Here is a 17,325-nt window from a genome sequence, read left to right on the forward strand (position 1 = left end):
TGTGACGCTCAAAAACAAAAAAAATAATGACTGGTAATCTGCAATACATTACATTTTTGTTCCCTGGTTTAGATACACACAAAAAAGTGTAACAGAACCCTTTATATTCATTAAAAAGGTCAGGCTGCAGACATAATAATGCTGCTGTATAAGTGCTGCAGCGAGAGGTAAAACCCGCAGCGCATTGGAGAGTTGGACTCCTCCTCTCACAGATAAGTGGTGGCCCCAGTCTCCAGCAAACCTCCTGGCACACTGCTCCAATCAACAGAGTTGGACAGCTGAGACCTCTCCCCTTCCCTAGCACACTATTCCAATCAACAGGGCTCGGCCACTGGAGATCTCTCTCCCTTCCCAGTTTCAACCAAGAAGGTTGGACCACTGGGGACCTCCCCCCTTTCTCATCACATTGCTCCAATCAAAAATGTTGGACCACTAGAGACCTCCTCCTTCCCTGGCACACTGCTCCAGTCAACACAAAGTTGAATCGTCGGAGACCTCCCCCCACAAAACACACTGCCCCAACCAACAGAGTTAGACCACCTCCTTTCTAGAACACAGCTCCAATCAACAGGGCTGGACTGCTGGAGACCTTCCCTCCTCCAGAACACTGCTCCAATCAACAGGGTTAGACTGCTGGAGACCTCACCCTCCCTGGCACACTTCTCCAATCAACAGGGTTGGACTGATGGAGACCCCCCCACCCCCCCCTCCCTCCTGACGCCCTGCTCCAAACAGCAGGGTTGGCCAGCTGGACACCTGCCCATCCTGACATACTGCTCCAATCGGTAGGGTTGGACCGCTGGAGACCTCCTCCTCCTGACACACTGCTCCAATCAACAGGGTTGGACCGCTGGAGACCTCCTCCTCCTGACACACTGCTCCAATCAACAGGGTTGGACCGCTGGAGACCTCCTCCTCCTGACACACTGCTCCAATCAACAGAGTTGGACCGCTGGAGACCTCCTCCTCCTGACACACTGCTCCAATCAACAGGGTTGGACCGCTGGAGACCTCCTCCTCCTGACACACTGCTCCAATCAACAGGGTTGGACCGCTGGAGACCTCCTCCGCCTGACACACTGCTCCAATCAACAGGGTTGGACTGCTGGAGACCTCCCAGCTTCTCTGGCACATTACTCCAATCAACAGAGTTGGACCACTGGAGATCTCTACTGTTCCCTGGCACACTGCCCCAACCAACAAGGTTGAAACACTGGAGAGCTCTCCCCTTCCCCATAACACTGTACCAATCAACATGGTTGGACCACACACTACTTTAATCAACAGGGCTGGGCTGCTGGAGACCATCCCCCCAAAAAAACTGCCCCGTCAACAGGGTTGGACCACTTGCTGGACACCTGGGCCATTGTACGCCATGTAAAAGCAGTGTGTAAATCAGCATCTGACTTTTGCTACTAGCACAGGCTATTTTAACTCATGGCGGAACACTTATGCAGTTTCATTATTATTTTTTTTTTTTTAGCTGCTATTACTATATATACAGCCTGCCTTCCAGTAATGTAGATGGCTCCACTGGGCTTTAAACAGACTAGGAGAACGGGAAGCTTCTAATTAACATTCATTAGTCATTGTCTTCAGTTACGTTCAGCTCCAACGTGCCAATGACATGCGGTTTTTATTTTTTTGGAAGTTAAAATGATTATCTACAGCTGTCATTGGTACGCCTACATAGATAAAATGTTATTGTATCCCATTGGGAATATCTAACACAGGCTGTGGAAGCAAAAGAGCAAGATAGGGGCTGAATACTCCTTTCCAAATTTTCTGAGCCATTGCCATGACTAGCAATATAACCTGTCAAATAATTCGAGGAAGATCCCTGCTGGCACCCACAGGGGACAGACGACTAAAATCTACAGATCTCTCCTTTGCTCACACAAGCCCAAATATTCCCAAAAACTTTTTCAAACATTTTTAAAGTGTTATAAGGTGGAACCGTGGATTTTAGGTTCAGTGGTCTCCACATAACGCTGAACATGTAAATCACACAATCTTTTTCATTGAAATCATTAAAAACAAGCGTATAATGGTCTTGTTTAAATGGTAAGTATTCTGTAAAAGTAGTAAAAAAAGGACTGTGGAATCTATAAAATAATCGCAGTTTGATTCATTTGTGAAAAGCTAAAAAATTACACACAAGCAGGGGAAAGAAAAAAAAACAAACAAAATACATGACAAACATAGCACGAAATAATATCAAATCAAAAACACATGTAAGGACGTACACTTCATTTTCTTTAGAAAGCAGCCACAGCCTAAATAGAAAAGCCTCTCTCCTGCCAGCAAGTTGTAGAGAAGAACCCTTGCTCTGTGTGGAAACCGTGGTCTCTCTGCAGATCCACACCACCTCCTTTTTTTTTAATCCTGTTTAGATATCGAAACCCCCTCCTCCCTCCATCCAACCAACACACATACATACATACTCAATGTCCCCTCCCCCCTTTCATCTTGTGTGCTTTATGTCCCCTCCCCCTTTCATCACATGTGCCTTATGTCAGGGCTCGACAAATCCCAAGAGCCAGGTCGCCATGACAACTGGAAATTGTGTCCTGGAGCCTGGGCTTTTGTCAGCTGTCAGGTACCAGGACACTTCTGCACTGATCTAGGTACTTGAAGTCCCCGCCGCTTAACCACCTATTCTTACCTCTCAGCGTATGGACAAGACGCATTGTAATTGGTCATCACACTTATATGGAAGGTGTTGACCAATCAGAATCCATCTAGGCCGTCCTGTCAGTGCTGGGAGGAAAAGAGAGAAAGCCACAATAGATTTCAAATCCCTGGACCAGTGAAGCGGTGTTCCAGTGCCTGACTGAGGGGGATCGTGGAGGGACTAGTACAGCGGGACGGGTAGCAGGGGGATGGGGTCCATTGTAAGGTTACCTTACATTTCTGTAAAGGTGAGCTTACAATTTGTCATCTGGAGCACCCATATAGCTCTCTTTCCCTTTTTCTTCCGTTCTGGACGCTGTTCAGGCAATTGATAAACAGCTAAAAAAAGGTTAGGAGCCATTTTTTTAAATTTTCAGGCTACTCCAATCTGGTCATGTGATCGCCCCTGTATCAGTCAGTGGTGGCTGCAGGGGAGAGAAGAGAGCGATGAAAATGGCTGGTGATGCTTGGGAGCAGCAGCATCACCTATAAGCTGCTGCTCACTGATACCGAGGAGCCAGATCACATGACTGGACAAGAGCAGCCTGAAATTAGGTAAGTATATACATATTTTTTAACACAGGTTAGCCAGAATAGGTGATAAGAGGGGGAGAGGGAACATTAAGATTAGACTTCATTGAAAAAAATGGAAGTTCCATTCTTCCTCCCACATAGCACTGGGGATTCAAAGACCAGTGAAGAACTGGCCTTGATGAGGACAGCACTGGATCACTGGACAGGCAAGTGTCCTATAAATAGCTTAGGTGATCTGAGTGGGAGTACGGCCTCCCCTTCTCTTCGCCTGCAGCTTCCACAGACGTGTCACAGGTCCCAGGAGGCTGCTGGACCATTCGCACAGCACAGCGCAGCTTGCACATGTGCAGTGAGAAGCCAGCTATGAAGCTGCAAGAGACCCGAAGACCTGTGAAGAAACTGCCTGGGTTAGGACAGCGCTGGGTCCCTGGACAGGTAAGTGTCTTATTACAGGACTACACTGAGGCTCGTTTGGGCAGGTTTTGCCCTCTTTGTCCATTGCTGGAACTTCTGCTCTTTTACCATCTGAATATGGCTAAGCTTGGGTTTCATCAGTGAATTTTGATGATTGGTTACTGCAGCCTTGCACAATTGTAACAAACATTGGTTTGGCTTTATGCAGTTTACCTGACCAGAGGTACTCTTGGACTAATGGTTCCCTAAAAGGACCAGAACTGGAGATGGTTTTTTTTCCCCCCGATGTCCGCTGTATAAGGCTTTTTTGTATTTTCTACCAATATTGATCTTCATCCACATCAGGTGTTACTATTGTACAGAGCATCATCATCGGCACTGTTATTTTGTTTTCCTAAATTCCCTGAGGAACTGGGTCTTATCCCACGAAACGTGTCGGATTTCTGGATCAGTAATTTAACTTTATGGAAATACATTTGCCTATTGATGATCTATGTATCTGATGGTATTGTTGGGGCTCTTAGACTCTTGCTCGTGACCCCTATGAGTCCCGGGCCGGAGCCTTCCCCCCCCTTTTGTTACTTATAGATTTATTCTATGTTTTTTCTGCTTGGTGTGTCTATTTTGGCTGACCAATTGGTCTCTCTTACCACTTATGTGGTTATTTTATAAAAATTACAATAAAACATGTTATTTTATCTAGTGGTTTTCATGTTGTGCATCTTTATACTTTCATATGGTATGGTGCTTTAAAATCCCATTAGTTTTTTCTCTGTTAGGGCATATATATATATATATATATCTCTATCTTTCTTATTAAGGTATTTGCAGCGGCTGACATTTTTTTTTATTTACAAAGTGCCTGGAGAACCGCTTTAACCCGTAACTAAATCAAAACTTCCAATGGAGACACTCGATCTTGTGACAACTGTCAAAGAGGGGATTATCCTCTCACATCTTGTTGATTCTGCTGGACAGGAAGTGAAGGAAAAATCTCCATAAATAAAAAAAAAATTTAAACCGTCAGGTTAACCCTTCCCTATTATAAAATGGGAAGAAAAAAAAAAAAAAAAAAAAAAAAAAAAAAAAAAAAGGTGTTGGTTTTATCAGCCTGGAGTGCAGAAGTTCCTTTTATGACCAATTTGCCACGAGCGCCGCCAGCATCCTGGACCTTGGCAGTGGACCCATTCACACTGAGCACTATACAGAGCTTGTCATTTTACACGGCTTTTTTATTTTTTCTTCTTTTTTCACTACCTGGCCACTCTTATCCTACCTGGCTAAAAATAATTTTTTTCTACAGAATTTACTGAAACACGTACAGAAACTGTAAGGTTTAATTTTCCAGGTTCTACTACAATCTGAAACGAGGTTAGTTTTGCATGGACTGACTTTTGCATTCTTAGTTAAGCAATGCAGACACAAGCAAAGCATGCTTTATATAAAACAAGCAACAGACAAGATGAAGACGAGACAAGATTACGGTGGGTTAATGGAAGCATAGCATGCAGTGTGATCATGCAATGGTGTTGGGGTTCTCATGCAACAACAGTGTTAATCTTACTTGGCGTGCCAGTGCAGGGCTGGGAAGCGTGCAGTAGAGGAGAGCTGGAGGTGAGAGGGGAACTGGAGAGTTCCATAGTACTCTGGCACAAGCGCTTGGTTACAGTGATATCCGGATCAGCCGTTTCCACCACGCCGATAGAACTCAACCGCTTCTGTAGCCGACTTTGTGCAGATTGGGTGGGTTTGATAGTAATCTCAGCCACGGGAGCATTTATACTAGAGCAAGGGCCGAGGCAATCACCCAGACTCTGCGATCTAGACAGTCTTCTGGAATCAGGGATTGGATCATATCTGTCCGCAGTTGGCCAAAATTGCAGAGTTTGTACTTGACCACCAGAAGATGGCAAAGAATGAGCGTTTCCTCCTAAAAGTGCAGAATTGTCCTCTGATGGCAGATTTGGGGAGCAAGGTTTTAAACTGGAAGAGTCAGCATTGCTGCCATCATTACTGGAATACGACACATCGGCAATGCCCTCCAAAGAGCAGCTGCGTACCCGGACTCTGTAGGGCTCACTGGCATCCCTTCCAGAAATGGAGAGATTCTGGCAGCTGCTGCTGACGACCCTGCTGCTACCCCTGGACTGTCTATCCATGGTGCCGTACACCTGGGTCCTGCGTGAATCTCTGAGAGCAAAGTCCTGTTGTCGTCGGCCGATCTCACCAAAGGTGTCATCATCATCTTGCTCCTCTTCGTTGGGAACTTTGCGCAGCAGGCTAAGAAGGAGGCATTCCGTGGACTTAAAGGTGGCATCGCCTGGCTGCAGAGGCTTAGATTGCTGCTGCCTAGAAGCTCCCTTCTTTGGTTTATGCTTCGTGGTGCGCCTGTGGGGTACTGTAATGTAGCCACATACGACTATCAAGGAATGAAATACATGTTAAATATAACCAGAGGAATGTGAGGAGGACAAATAAAGCAGCTAGGAAATTAGTATAGAAGACAGTGCCAAAACAGTTATTTAGTGGGCAAACGGTATTAAATAAGCAATGTTGTCACTCATGTTAAAAACTCTGGCAAGCTAGTGCTACAAAAAACAAAGCTTAAAAATAAGCCAGATGTAGTGGCCCAAATGAGGGGGAAAAAACAAAAAAACAAAAAACAAAAACCACACAACAAACAAAAAAAAACAAAAAACAAACAACAAAAACAAAAAAAAACAAAACAAAAACCTTCGAGCCAGATGCAGTTGGGACACTTGCTGAAGTCCACACTGATGCCTATCAGCTCATGCATAAAAGCTGCCAATAAGCTCCCTGGGAAACAGTTTGTAATGCACAAGCTCAGCATCTGCCTGGATGCATATTAGGGTCTTCAGCAAAGCTACCACAAAACAGCTACACAGATGTATTAGGTCAGGACTGCAGACATTACAATGTACATACATACCCAAAATATTCACAAAGAGCTCATAATACTCATAGGTGAGAAGGGGTCCCGGGAGATTCAAGAAATAGTCAGCAACTGTCCTAAAAACATCACGTTCAAACCCAGGATAAGTAGGCTGACTCAGATCATTATTTCTTGGCCCTAAAAGCCAAAAAACATAAATAAGTATTTAAAACAAGTCAAGAAAATAGGAGAAGCATTTGCTCAATGATGTGTTTTATTGAAAGAAGCCAGCATCAACATTTTAGTAACAATGGAAATCCCCACAAGGCCTACAGTAGCAGAACGGCTGATATTATATTTTTATGTGATAGGTGTTGTGTTTACACTCAGGTGTCAGCCTTTAAAAAGACAAGTTCACTTTTTATAACATGGTATATCCATATCCAGGGTGTAATATAATAGCTCCCCCCGCACTGAGACCTATGCTGTGATTACAGGCCAGGAATCTTCTCCCCACACCTGCTGTCACAATTTATAAAGGTCGAGGCTGTTTTTGTCGGCCTCTAGAACAACTGCTCAGGCCTGGAAGAGCCCGTTTGTCCCTCTTCTGGGGGTGCGGGACTGTATGACCACTATGATGCTCAATGAACAGATGTTGAGTATCTGCAACGACTCCCAATGTAAATTCTTGAAAATATGGGAGCCGTGGTTGAAATATACCTTTCCCATGCTGCCCCCGGCTAGCCTGGGGATGTGATGTTGTTCGGCTTTGGCGTTCTTGAATCCCTGCTCTTGGTTTGGTTATCTTTTTTTCTTTTGTACTCCTCCTTCCTTTTCTCTCTTTTTTTCTGTTTGCTTTTGGTGTGGCAGCGGATAGCTGCCTTTAGTCTGAGTTATTATCAGTGTTATATTTATGTTTTGTTATTTAAGTGCCATTGATAGCTCCTGCGTGGGCGATCTTTTGCCCTGTTGGTGTTAGAGCACTGATTTCTCTAATTTTCTAATTCTTCCATGTGCAATTGATAGCCCCTGCGTGGGCGTGATTTGTTGCTCCTGTGTTAATGGTTATTAATAAAATCCATTGAAATACAAAAAAGGACGAGGCTGTGTGAGGCTCTGCCCACGGCTATTCATTCACTAGTTTCATCACTAATCACGTGACTTCTTCAGGGTTCCAGATACCCTGAAGACGTCACATGATTAGTGGTGAAACTAGTTGGGCGGAGGCAATGACATAATTTCCTGATATGTGCAATTCAGAAGTTTGGTGAGAAAACGCCCTGTTTCATTTGGATCCAACGCGGTATTTTACTATACCATTGTGAATACATATGTAGCCAAATAGTTTATTCATGTATTCAATACATGGGATGTACTATGATTTCTATTCCCTTTTTGTGAGCTTGACTCACATTGGAACCAGTAAGGCGAGATCTCTTAAAAAAGGACCGCATGTGGAAGTGGCTGCAAAAAGCCAGAGACAGATCCGCAGAAGGATTTTCACCTAAGCGCTGTATGACCTATTTCTTTTATTATTATACAGGATTTATATAGCGCCAAAAGTTTGTTCAGCTCTTTACAATATAGTGGGAGACTTCTTTTAGGTCTAATCGTAAGGTGAACAGGCACTGCACTTAGGAGGTAGATATTTGCAGCACTGGGATTTGGAGAACGTATACCAGCACGTTTATGTTGTATTTGGAGGACTGATCACATTGTATGGGGACTTGCAAGTGAATTAGTGTATGGAATCACAGATCACGGTGCAGAATGGACCTCTATTTTACACATGCTGTAGGATTATATGTTGTATGGTTATCACAATTGATTGCAAGCATTAATGGTAGGAGGTTTTTTAAATTAGCGCTTTCAGTGTAGATTTGATTTATTGGCTTTTACAAGGAACAGAACACCATTTTGCTTCGCAACCAAAATGATGATCTTTAGGAATGACAGACAGCCTTGCTTTGCATGGGAGAATTTAAAGTGGCTTCAATGTAGGCAATTTCAAATGTGACCTGTACACACCAAGTCCCAACTGATATACTTACAGTTCGCCAGACATTTCATAGCAGACAAGACCCAGTGAGGAAGGTCGTCTAAACAAAAAAAAAAAAAAACAAAAAAACGTCATAAGTAAAAGCACAAGTCACATGTGAACCAGTCCCTGCCGCACAAGATTACAATCCAATACCCTGACTATGGTAAGGCATGCAGCACAATTTCAGTGCAAGTTGATAAATCCAATAGGACTGTACATTTTATTATGGAGGCTGAGCAATGCTTAAATGTTTGTCAATACAAAATATGACATAAAATATCTAGGTCTTCTATAGAGCCTCTGAAAAATGACAATCTGTAATGGTATACAGAGCGGTTTTTGTCTTTTGCCAACTATGAAAATTATACAATTGTAATTGCTGATATTAACCACTTGAGCTCCTGAGGATTTACCCCCCTTTAATGACCAGGCCTCTTTTTGCTACTTGGCGCTGCACTAATTCAACTGATAATTGCGCGGTCATGCAATGCTGCACCCAAACGAAATTTACATCCTTTTTTTCACACAAATAGCTTTCTTTCTGTGTAATTTGATCACCTGTGCGCTTTTTATTTTTCACGCTATAAACAAAAAAACGCCAAAAATTTTGAAGAAAAATAATATTTTTTTATTTTCAGCTATAAAAAATATATAGTAAACTCAAAGTTGGTTATAAATTTAGGCCAAAATGTATTCTGCTCCATGTTTTTGGTAAAAAAAATCCCAATAAGTGTATATTGATTGCTTTGTGTGGAAGTTATAGCGCCTACAAACTATGGTATAAATACTGTAATTTACGCCATTTTTCTGCTATACAGCGCTGCGCTAGTTTAATGGACAATTGCGCGGTCATGCAATATGGTACATAAATGAAATTTACATCCTTTTTTCCCCACAAATTGAGCTTTCTTTCGGTGGTATTTGATCGCCTGTGCGGTTTTTATTTTTTGCGCTATAAAAAAAAAGGCTGACAATTTTGAGGAAAAAAAAACCAATATTTTGGACTTTTTGCTATAAAACATGTCCAGTAAAAAAAAATGCAAAAATCAAATTTAGTCATAAATTTCTGCCAAAATGCATTCTGCTCCATGTCTTTGCTAAAAAAAACCCCAATACGTGTAAATTGATTGGTTTACGTGAAAGTTATAGCGTTTACAAATGGCGGGAAAGATACTGGGATTTTTAGGGTTTTTTTTATACTAATAATGGGGGCGATCAGCGAATTATGGCGGCGATCAGGGACTTATGGCGGCGACCAGCGACTTATGGCGGGACTGCGGCGGACATTCTGACATTGGGGGGTACTGACATCCCCAAAAACACTAATACAGTGATCAGTGCAAAAAAAAAAAAAAAAAAAAAAAACTGACACTGTACTAATGGCACTGGGGAGGAAGGGGTTAACTATTTTGCAGGGAAGAGTTATAGGAGTGAGGGGGAGTGTTTTACTAGGGGGCGGGGGGGTGTACTGGGCGGGACAAGGCTGATCGAGAAAGTGAAACTATTCTCTCTCGATCAGCTCATCCTCGAGCTGACAGACAGCACAGCGACTGCAGCTGTGCTCTCTTTCGCCGTTTACCGCCGATCGCCGGGACATAGTCGCTAATGAGCGGCTGTGACCCGGCAACTGACATCTGCGGCGGTGATCCACAGGACAAATAGGGCGGCAGCGCGCCTCCCGCGCGCGCCCCCTATTTGTTTACAAAACACACGTTTTAAAACGTGGTTTTGCCTGCGAGTGCCGCCCTGCCGCCGTATATGTACAGTGGCTGGGCGGCATGCGGTTAACAATCCTACTAGCTCTCCAATATTTTATGATTATTAAAACACAAAACAAAAAAAAATAAATAAAAAAAAAGGGGAAGGTTTAATGTCACTTTAAATGCCGAGTTAGAAACAGCTGCCTAATATACAGTAGATGTGTGATTGCCATATGTCATTCTGTACCCAATGTTATAGCACACCTTGCACCAACCTGTCTTATCTTGTAGGAAGACCACTCCATGTTTGCTGGTATGGGTCATATTGTACATGATGTGAGCCGGGTTGATCTGGGCCGGATTCAACACGTCATCCAGCGATGGCAAGGCCAGGATTTTCTGCAGTCTAGTTAGTTTAGACAAGAACAATACAGAAGTCACAACAGTAAGCTACACAAAGAACCTCTTTACAAAAGTGTAAAATCATCGAGAGCACCAAATGAAAAATAAAAAAATCCCCAGTCATTGTTCAAGGGGTTACAAACGGGGCAAAGAACAGCACAACGCGTTTTGGGGGCAATACAATTCACCTTCATTGGGGCTGGGGGAAAATGGCAGAATATCAATTGGGACTCAAAATCACTCCTGCAGGCAGAGGATGTCATGAACAGTCAGTGCTGTGGCAAGGGCCCTTGAAACTTCTACTGTGAGCACCAGCCAATGCATTTTGTGTGGCCCCTGAAATAGACTTTTGCTAGGATTGCTGTAACCAGGTGAAGACTTTAGACTCCTAAGGATTTTTCATTTGGCTTTCTGACGTATTACACTTGGGTTATCAAAATGTGGATAGGGATCCTCCAGGAGAGGATGAATTTGATAAATTCGTGAAAAATTTGTGTCCAGAGCCCCCTACTGCTATTTCTTGTTTAACAAAGTGACCTTATCTGGTTAAAAACTCATCAGCAGTATATAGCAGTCTTGTGACTTCTATCAGTGTCCAGCTGAGCACTGGTTAAAGCTTGTAGGAGGAGTTTTCATTTTCCCGATTGTCCTATGAGGCTGCATAACCCCAGACCCTGTCTGGAAAGCACTGATTGGCCCTGTGCTGATCACATGCACTCTCCCAAGAAAAAAAACAAACAAAACCCACTCTCTAGCAATATACTAGCAAACTGAGCATGTGCAGCTTCCCCTTAAGGCTCTGTTCTATCAGCAGATGGATTGGGGACAGTAGAAGGGGAGGATCAGAGAAGACAGGAACATCCTTTTTTGCGAGGGATTAACCCCTTAGGTTCCATAGTGAGTATAACAAGCATGCTTTACTGCATCTACAGACTGATTTTAATGTTGTGGGGTTAGTGACACTTTAAAATCTGTACAACAGCCATGTTTGCATAGGTAAACAAAACCTCTAATGTAAACTTTCAAAATAAAATACAACAGTTGTGCGCAAAAAAAAAAAAAGCAGGTTATGTAATTATTTTGCCCAACTTGTTCTTGAATCCCCGGGCTCTGGGAGGAGGGATCTCAGAAGCAGTGATGTCACTTCTGTTAGTGTTAGGCGCCAATCGCCAAGACTACAAATCCCATCATGTCCTGGGATTTAGAGTCTTCAGTGGGCGAGACTATGGGTGTATGTGCAGCAGATCTGTACTGCTCCACAAATAGGACACTAACCACTCATCTGTTATGGAAGTCGGCCAGCCAACAATGCAACTATGAAGCACAGTGGGTGGATCAGACCAGTCAGAATCCCAGGTGCACCCACTGGAGCGAGCAGCAATGTAGCATATTAGCAATCAGTCTTGTAAACTAGGTATGAGGGGGATACTCAACTGAAGACCCAAACTGCAAGACTTCAGCAGCACCACTTTGGAAACTACATCCTTTGAAATGCCAGAACAAAAAACAAACAAAACAAAAAACATCACCACACAGTAAAATTGATCAAGAAGACCCTAAGTAATGAAAAACAAAGATGTATCCCAGGTTTCAAATGGTCAACCTTCACTCCCCAAGTGAACAGATGAACTGTCCAAAATTTGAAATATTAGTAGAACATTTGGACAAGAATGACTAATAAAAATGAAGCTTACTGGTTCAAGGTGATGTTCCCCCAGACATCCTCAACATCTTTCTTGTTCATTTCCTGGAGACCACTTTCCTTGCCACCCCGATCTTCATCCATCATTTCTATATCATCATTCTCTTGTCCACCCTGGGATAACATACAAATTAATGCAGGCCAAAACAAAACTTAGCAAGGGTCAGTCTAAACAATTTTTTTTTTTTTAAGGTTTGGTAAAATTCCAGAAAAAATTGCCCACATTTCCATAAATCCCAGTATGTCCTCAGGACTTTACTGCTTGGATATTTACACTCATGTTCTCAGCCTTGTGCCTCAGTTTGGTAATCCTGAAGGGCTCCAACTCATGCTGTTGGATATTAAATATTGAAGACTGCCAACAGGCATGTACAAGTGTAGGAACAACTCTATTGAAACAAAATTCACAGGTGAACAGTGCCATGGACATCATGGAGAACAAGGCCAAGCCAGAAGGTGACTGTTCTTGCTCACCTTCGAGTCTCCTGCACTTGAAATAAAAAAAGAAAGAAGATTTCTGGAACTCGCCTTGCTGCGGTCTTTATAATACAAAAATAGAAAAACCCTGCAGGGAAAGTGGTACACTCTTGAAGCTGTCCCTAGGAACCCAATGTCCCTAGAATATAAGAAACGGTTGTTAGGCAATTCTACCAGAACGGATACCTACATAGTAGAGCAGAATTGTAGAATGGCTGATGGTGGACCAGTTTTGCCAAATGGTGTAGGTATGCACAGCATGCTTACACATTATAGGCCACTTACTTCTGGGTTTTCCCTTCTCCAGCGGTTGCAGCTCATTGATCCTCATCGTTGTTGCATCTATTGCCACCACAATCTTCGTTGTCGTTAACAATGTAATGTGAATTCCATGATGGGAGTGCACGAGGCACTGCGCATGCACCGCAGAAGTGTACACAAAGAGGAAAATGCTAGGAGCAGGAGAACGTTTTTTTTTTCTCTTTTGACAGGAATGACCTTGCATGCAAGCTATACCTACCGACAATTTATTTTTGTAGAGAGAAGATGTAATACCAAATACACAACCATACCGACCAATTGTGTTTTATACAAACCGTGCTTTCACTCTCCTTACAGTATCAACATTTCCTCACTGACCTGGCCATCTAGAGAGTTATGCCTTTTAGGTGTCCTCTTGGAGAAATGTGGCATTTTAAACATATTGTCCCTTTCTTTGAAGACATTTTCTAAGCTGCTTCTCTTCCAAAGAGGCTGCCGATTCGGAATGGTCTTCATAGGAGAAGTGGGAGGGAACCTACACAAAAAACAATGAAGAGTATAATAATACATGGGAATGCATACATCTATGTATTCCTCTAACCCAGCCTCTCCGAACCTTCTTACTTCAGAGTAACCCTTGAAATAAATGTTCAGGTATCAAGGAACCCTTGGTAAGACTAGTCCATCGAGATCAATGGGAAAATGCCTCCTACATTGGTGGTGATAAGTGGGAAGAATGCCACCACTTACAGGGTAGCCAGAATGACATTCCTGCAGTCATGCTGCTGCCTCTGCCAAGTGGAGTTGGACCTGAGACTATTATTATTATACAGTATTTATATTGCGCCAAAGGGTATGCTCAGCGCTGTACAGTAGCAAGGGGGACATGACATGAGACAAGACAGTAACAATACAATACACGAGGGGTTCGAGGGCCCTGCTTTTTCGAGCTTACAATCTAGGAGGGAGGGGAAGGTGGCCCAGAAGGAGATGGCTGTGGGGGATGGAGTGGTGGGAGGAGTGGAGGAGGTCAGTTGTTAGGTGAGGTTGGGATAGGCTTCCCTGAAGAGGAGGGTTTTCAGGGTGTGCCTGAAGGTGAGGAGGGTAGGTGACAGTCTGATGGATTGGGGTAGGGAGTTCCAGAGGATGGGGGAAGTCCTGGAGAAGTCCTGCAATCTGGTGTGGGAGGAGGAGACCAGGGAGCTAGAGAGCAGGAGGTCCTGTGAGGAGCGGAGGGCACAGGTAGGGTAGTATCTGGGTATCAGGTCAGTTATGTAGTTCGGGGCGGAATTGTGAATGGCCTTGTAGGTCAGGGTTAGCAGCTTGAACTTGATGCGTTGGGCAGTCGGGAGCCAATGAAGGGATTGGCAGAGGGGGGAGGCAGATGTGGAGCGCTTGGTGAGGTGGATGAGTCTGGCCGCTGAGTTTAGGATTGACTGGAGTGGGGATAGCGTTCGTTTGGGTAGGCCAGTGAGAAGGGAATTGCAATAGTCCAGGCGTGAGATGATGAGGGAGTGTACGAGTTGTTTGGTGGTGTCTGGGGTGAGGAATGTGCGTATCTGTGAGACTATGCAACCATCATCAGATGGGAAGTCAGTTGGCCAGAGCCCAAGGAACGCCTAGCCACCCATAGAGGAACCAGATTATGCCACAGATTCCTGGTTGGGAATGAATGCTCTAAAATGTACAAAAACCTGTATGGTTGCCAAGTGATACCTGTACAGGTTGTGGTTATCCTCCAGGTCCTCGGTACCCCATCTCCCCTTCAGATCCTCAATAACATGGTTCTTCAAGAACTTCCTTAGAAGCTGGATTGTCTGTTGTCTGGTCACTTCAGTTCCGAAATTGCTGTTCTTCCTGAGTAGCTGATGGAGCCAGTCTATGGCTTCTGAGGCGGTGAAACAGTTCCCGTAAGTCTTAAAGTGTTGTCTGTGCTTCTTCAAGGGCATTCCAGCCCGAAAGTATTTGGTTACTTCATTCCACTGGAAGGCAAAGAATTGATATTAGATTAGCCCAGAGCTTAAGTTACAAGGTAAATATTGGCTGAAGCCCAATTCACACATCTGAGATCTTCAGATAGACAAGGGTTTCATCACACAATGGCCAGAATGACCAACCGCAGTGAGCGATGGGCATTGAAGAATTGTTTTGTGGTAACAGACCAGTCTGGAGTAAACAATACAATATAAAAGCAACAAAATCTTAAAAACGTTTTTTCAGTGGATATTGTTCCCCTTAGACACACCCATCTACTCCATAAGGTATGCTTATTCCAGATAGTGGCAAATGTTTATACCGCAATCGTTCTACAGAACTGTGATCTGAGTGCCATGTGATGTCAATGTGTAATCTAACCTTTGGTATGTATACTTCACCTCCACTGAAAGTTACATATATTTTCAACAAGGAACAGCACCAGTGCCCCCTGTGCCATATACAGGAGAGGTGACACCATCCGATGCCCCCGTGCCATATACAGGAGAGGTGACACCACCCAATGCCCCACATACTACGGATGAGAGATGACACCACCCTGGGCTCCCCCCGTACCATAGATGAGAGGTGACACCACCCTGGCCCTCCCCCCCGTACTATAGGTGACAACCAGTGCCCCCCCATACTATAGGTGACAACCAGTGCCCCCCATACCATGAGAGGTGACACCCGGTGCCCCCCATACCATAGGTGAGAGGTGACACCCGGTGCCCCGGTACTATAGATGGAAGGTGACACCCGAGGCCCTCCGTACTATAGATGGGAGGTGACACCCGGCGCCCCCCGTACTATAGATGAGAGGTGACACCCGGCGCCCCCCCTACTATAGATGACACCCGGCGCCCCCCCCTACTATAGATGACACCCGGCGCCCCCCCCTACTATAGATGACACCCGGCGCCCTCCCTACTATAGATGACACCCGGCGCCCTCCCTACTATAGATGACACCCGGCGCCTTCCCTACTATAGATGACACCCGGCGCCCCCCCGTACTATAGATGACACCCGGCGCCCCCCCTACTATAGATGACACCCGGCGCTCCCCCTACTATAGATGACACCCGGCGCCCCCCCTACTATAGATGACACCCGGCGCCCCCCCTACTATAGATGACACCCGGCGCCCCCCCTACTATAGATGACACCCGGCGCCCCCCCTACTATAGATGACACCCGGCGCCCCCCCCTACTATAGATGACACCCGGCGCCCTCCCTACTATAGATGACACCCGGCGCCCCCCCTACTATAGATGACACCCGGCGCCCTCCCTACTATAGATGACACCCGGCGCCCCCCCTACTATAGATGACACCCGGCGCCCTCCCTACTATAGATGACACCCGGCGCCCCCCCTACTATAGATGACACCCGGCGCTCCCCCTACTATAGATGACACCCGGCGCTCCCCCTACTATAGATGACACCCGGCGCCCCCCCGTACTATAGATGACACCCGGCGCCCCCCCGTACTACAGAACTAATAAATACAACAATTAAAAACTATAAGTAATGAAAATTAAAAAAGGAAATAATAAAATTATACAAAAAAGTAATAAAAATAGAATACATGAATAAAATGAAACATATACATGGTGAGAGGTGACCCCCGCTGCCCCCTGTACTCCGCGGGTTGCCACACTCAGCACGTCATGTACCAGCTTAGTGGCCCGGTACGGTCCCGGGGTGATGATCCGGCTCTCCATCTCCCGGTGTCGGTGGCCGTCGGGCCGCCCGCGGCTCTTTAACTCGCCCGCAACACGTGACCCTCCCGAGTTTTCCGCTCAACCGTCCACCGAGAGTTTGAAAAGCGTGCCCAGAATGTGACGGCCGGGGATTGGCTGGGTTAGATGCGCACATGAGACTGTCCGCCAATCAGAGCTCAGAGGCGTCCTGGGAAAGCGTGTGTTCAGGAACTGGGCGGGGAGATGGGTGGAGGATGGTGAAAGGGGTGTGACCGTCAGTGTCCCCGATCTGTCCCGGAAACGCCTTTCTCCTCCCCCCAACTGGGTGTCATTTGTATTTCTTGATATAATCTCCCGGTCCTCCGGCCCGGGACCGATCACCAGTACAATCAGCCCTATCAGCAGTACGTGGGCGAGCAGGACGGCGCATGTCATACTGTATACATATATGTGTCACTGCAGGAGAGTGTCCCTCCACCGACCGGCCACATCCAGGCATGGCACCGAGATCACGACATGGGGACAACGAGAACGTCTTGTTACATTG

The 17,325-nt window shown here is 45.1% G+C and overlaps 1 protein-coding gene across 2 annotated transcripts in view; it reads right to left on the reverse strand.

Moving 5' to 3' along the window:
• DEPDC1 (DEP domain containing 1) overlaps window positions 1–16,816 on the reverse strand; it is a 29,076-nt gene extending 12,260 nt beyond the window's left edge. The window contains exons 1-8 of one of the 2 annotated variants that reach the window (XM_089660759.1): window positions 16,752–16,816; window positions 14,814–15,079; window positions 13,476–13,632; window positions 12,352–12,473; window positions 10,531–10,661; window positions 8,566–8,613; window positions 6,572–6,712; window positions 5,186–6,040 (exon numbers count right to left, since the gene is read on the reverse strand). In XM_089660759.1, coding sequence (XP_089516885.1) covers window positions 5,186–6,040; window positions 6,572–6,712; window positions 8,566–8,613; window positions 10,531–10,661; window positions 12,352–12,473; window positions 13,476–13,632; window positions 14,814–15,079; window positions 16,752–16,799 — 1,768 coding nt within the window. In that variant the 5' untranslated portion in view covers window positions 16,800–16,816. The remainder of the gene's footprint in view (window positions 1–5,185; window positions 6,041–6,571; window positions 6,713–8,565; window positions 8,614–10,530; window positions 10,662–12,351; window positions 12,474–13,475; window positions 13,633–14,813; window positions 15,080–16,751) is intronic. The other variant, XM_089660760.1, reaches the window with a different exon arrangement.
• Window positions 16,817–17,325: the final 509 nt, after the last annotated feature.

The sequence above is a fragment of the Staurois parvus genome, unplaced genomic scaffold (genome assembly GCF_062004578.1).
Source record: "Staurois parvus isolate SC_StPar_1 unplaced genomic scaffold, SC_StPar_1.0 ptg001270l, whole genome shotgun sequence".
Lineage (NCBI taxonomy): Eukaryota > Metazoa > Chordata > Amphibia > Anura > Ranidae > Staurois > Staurois parvus.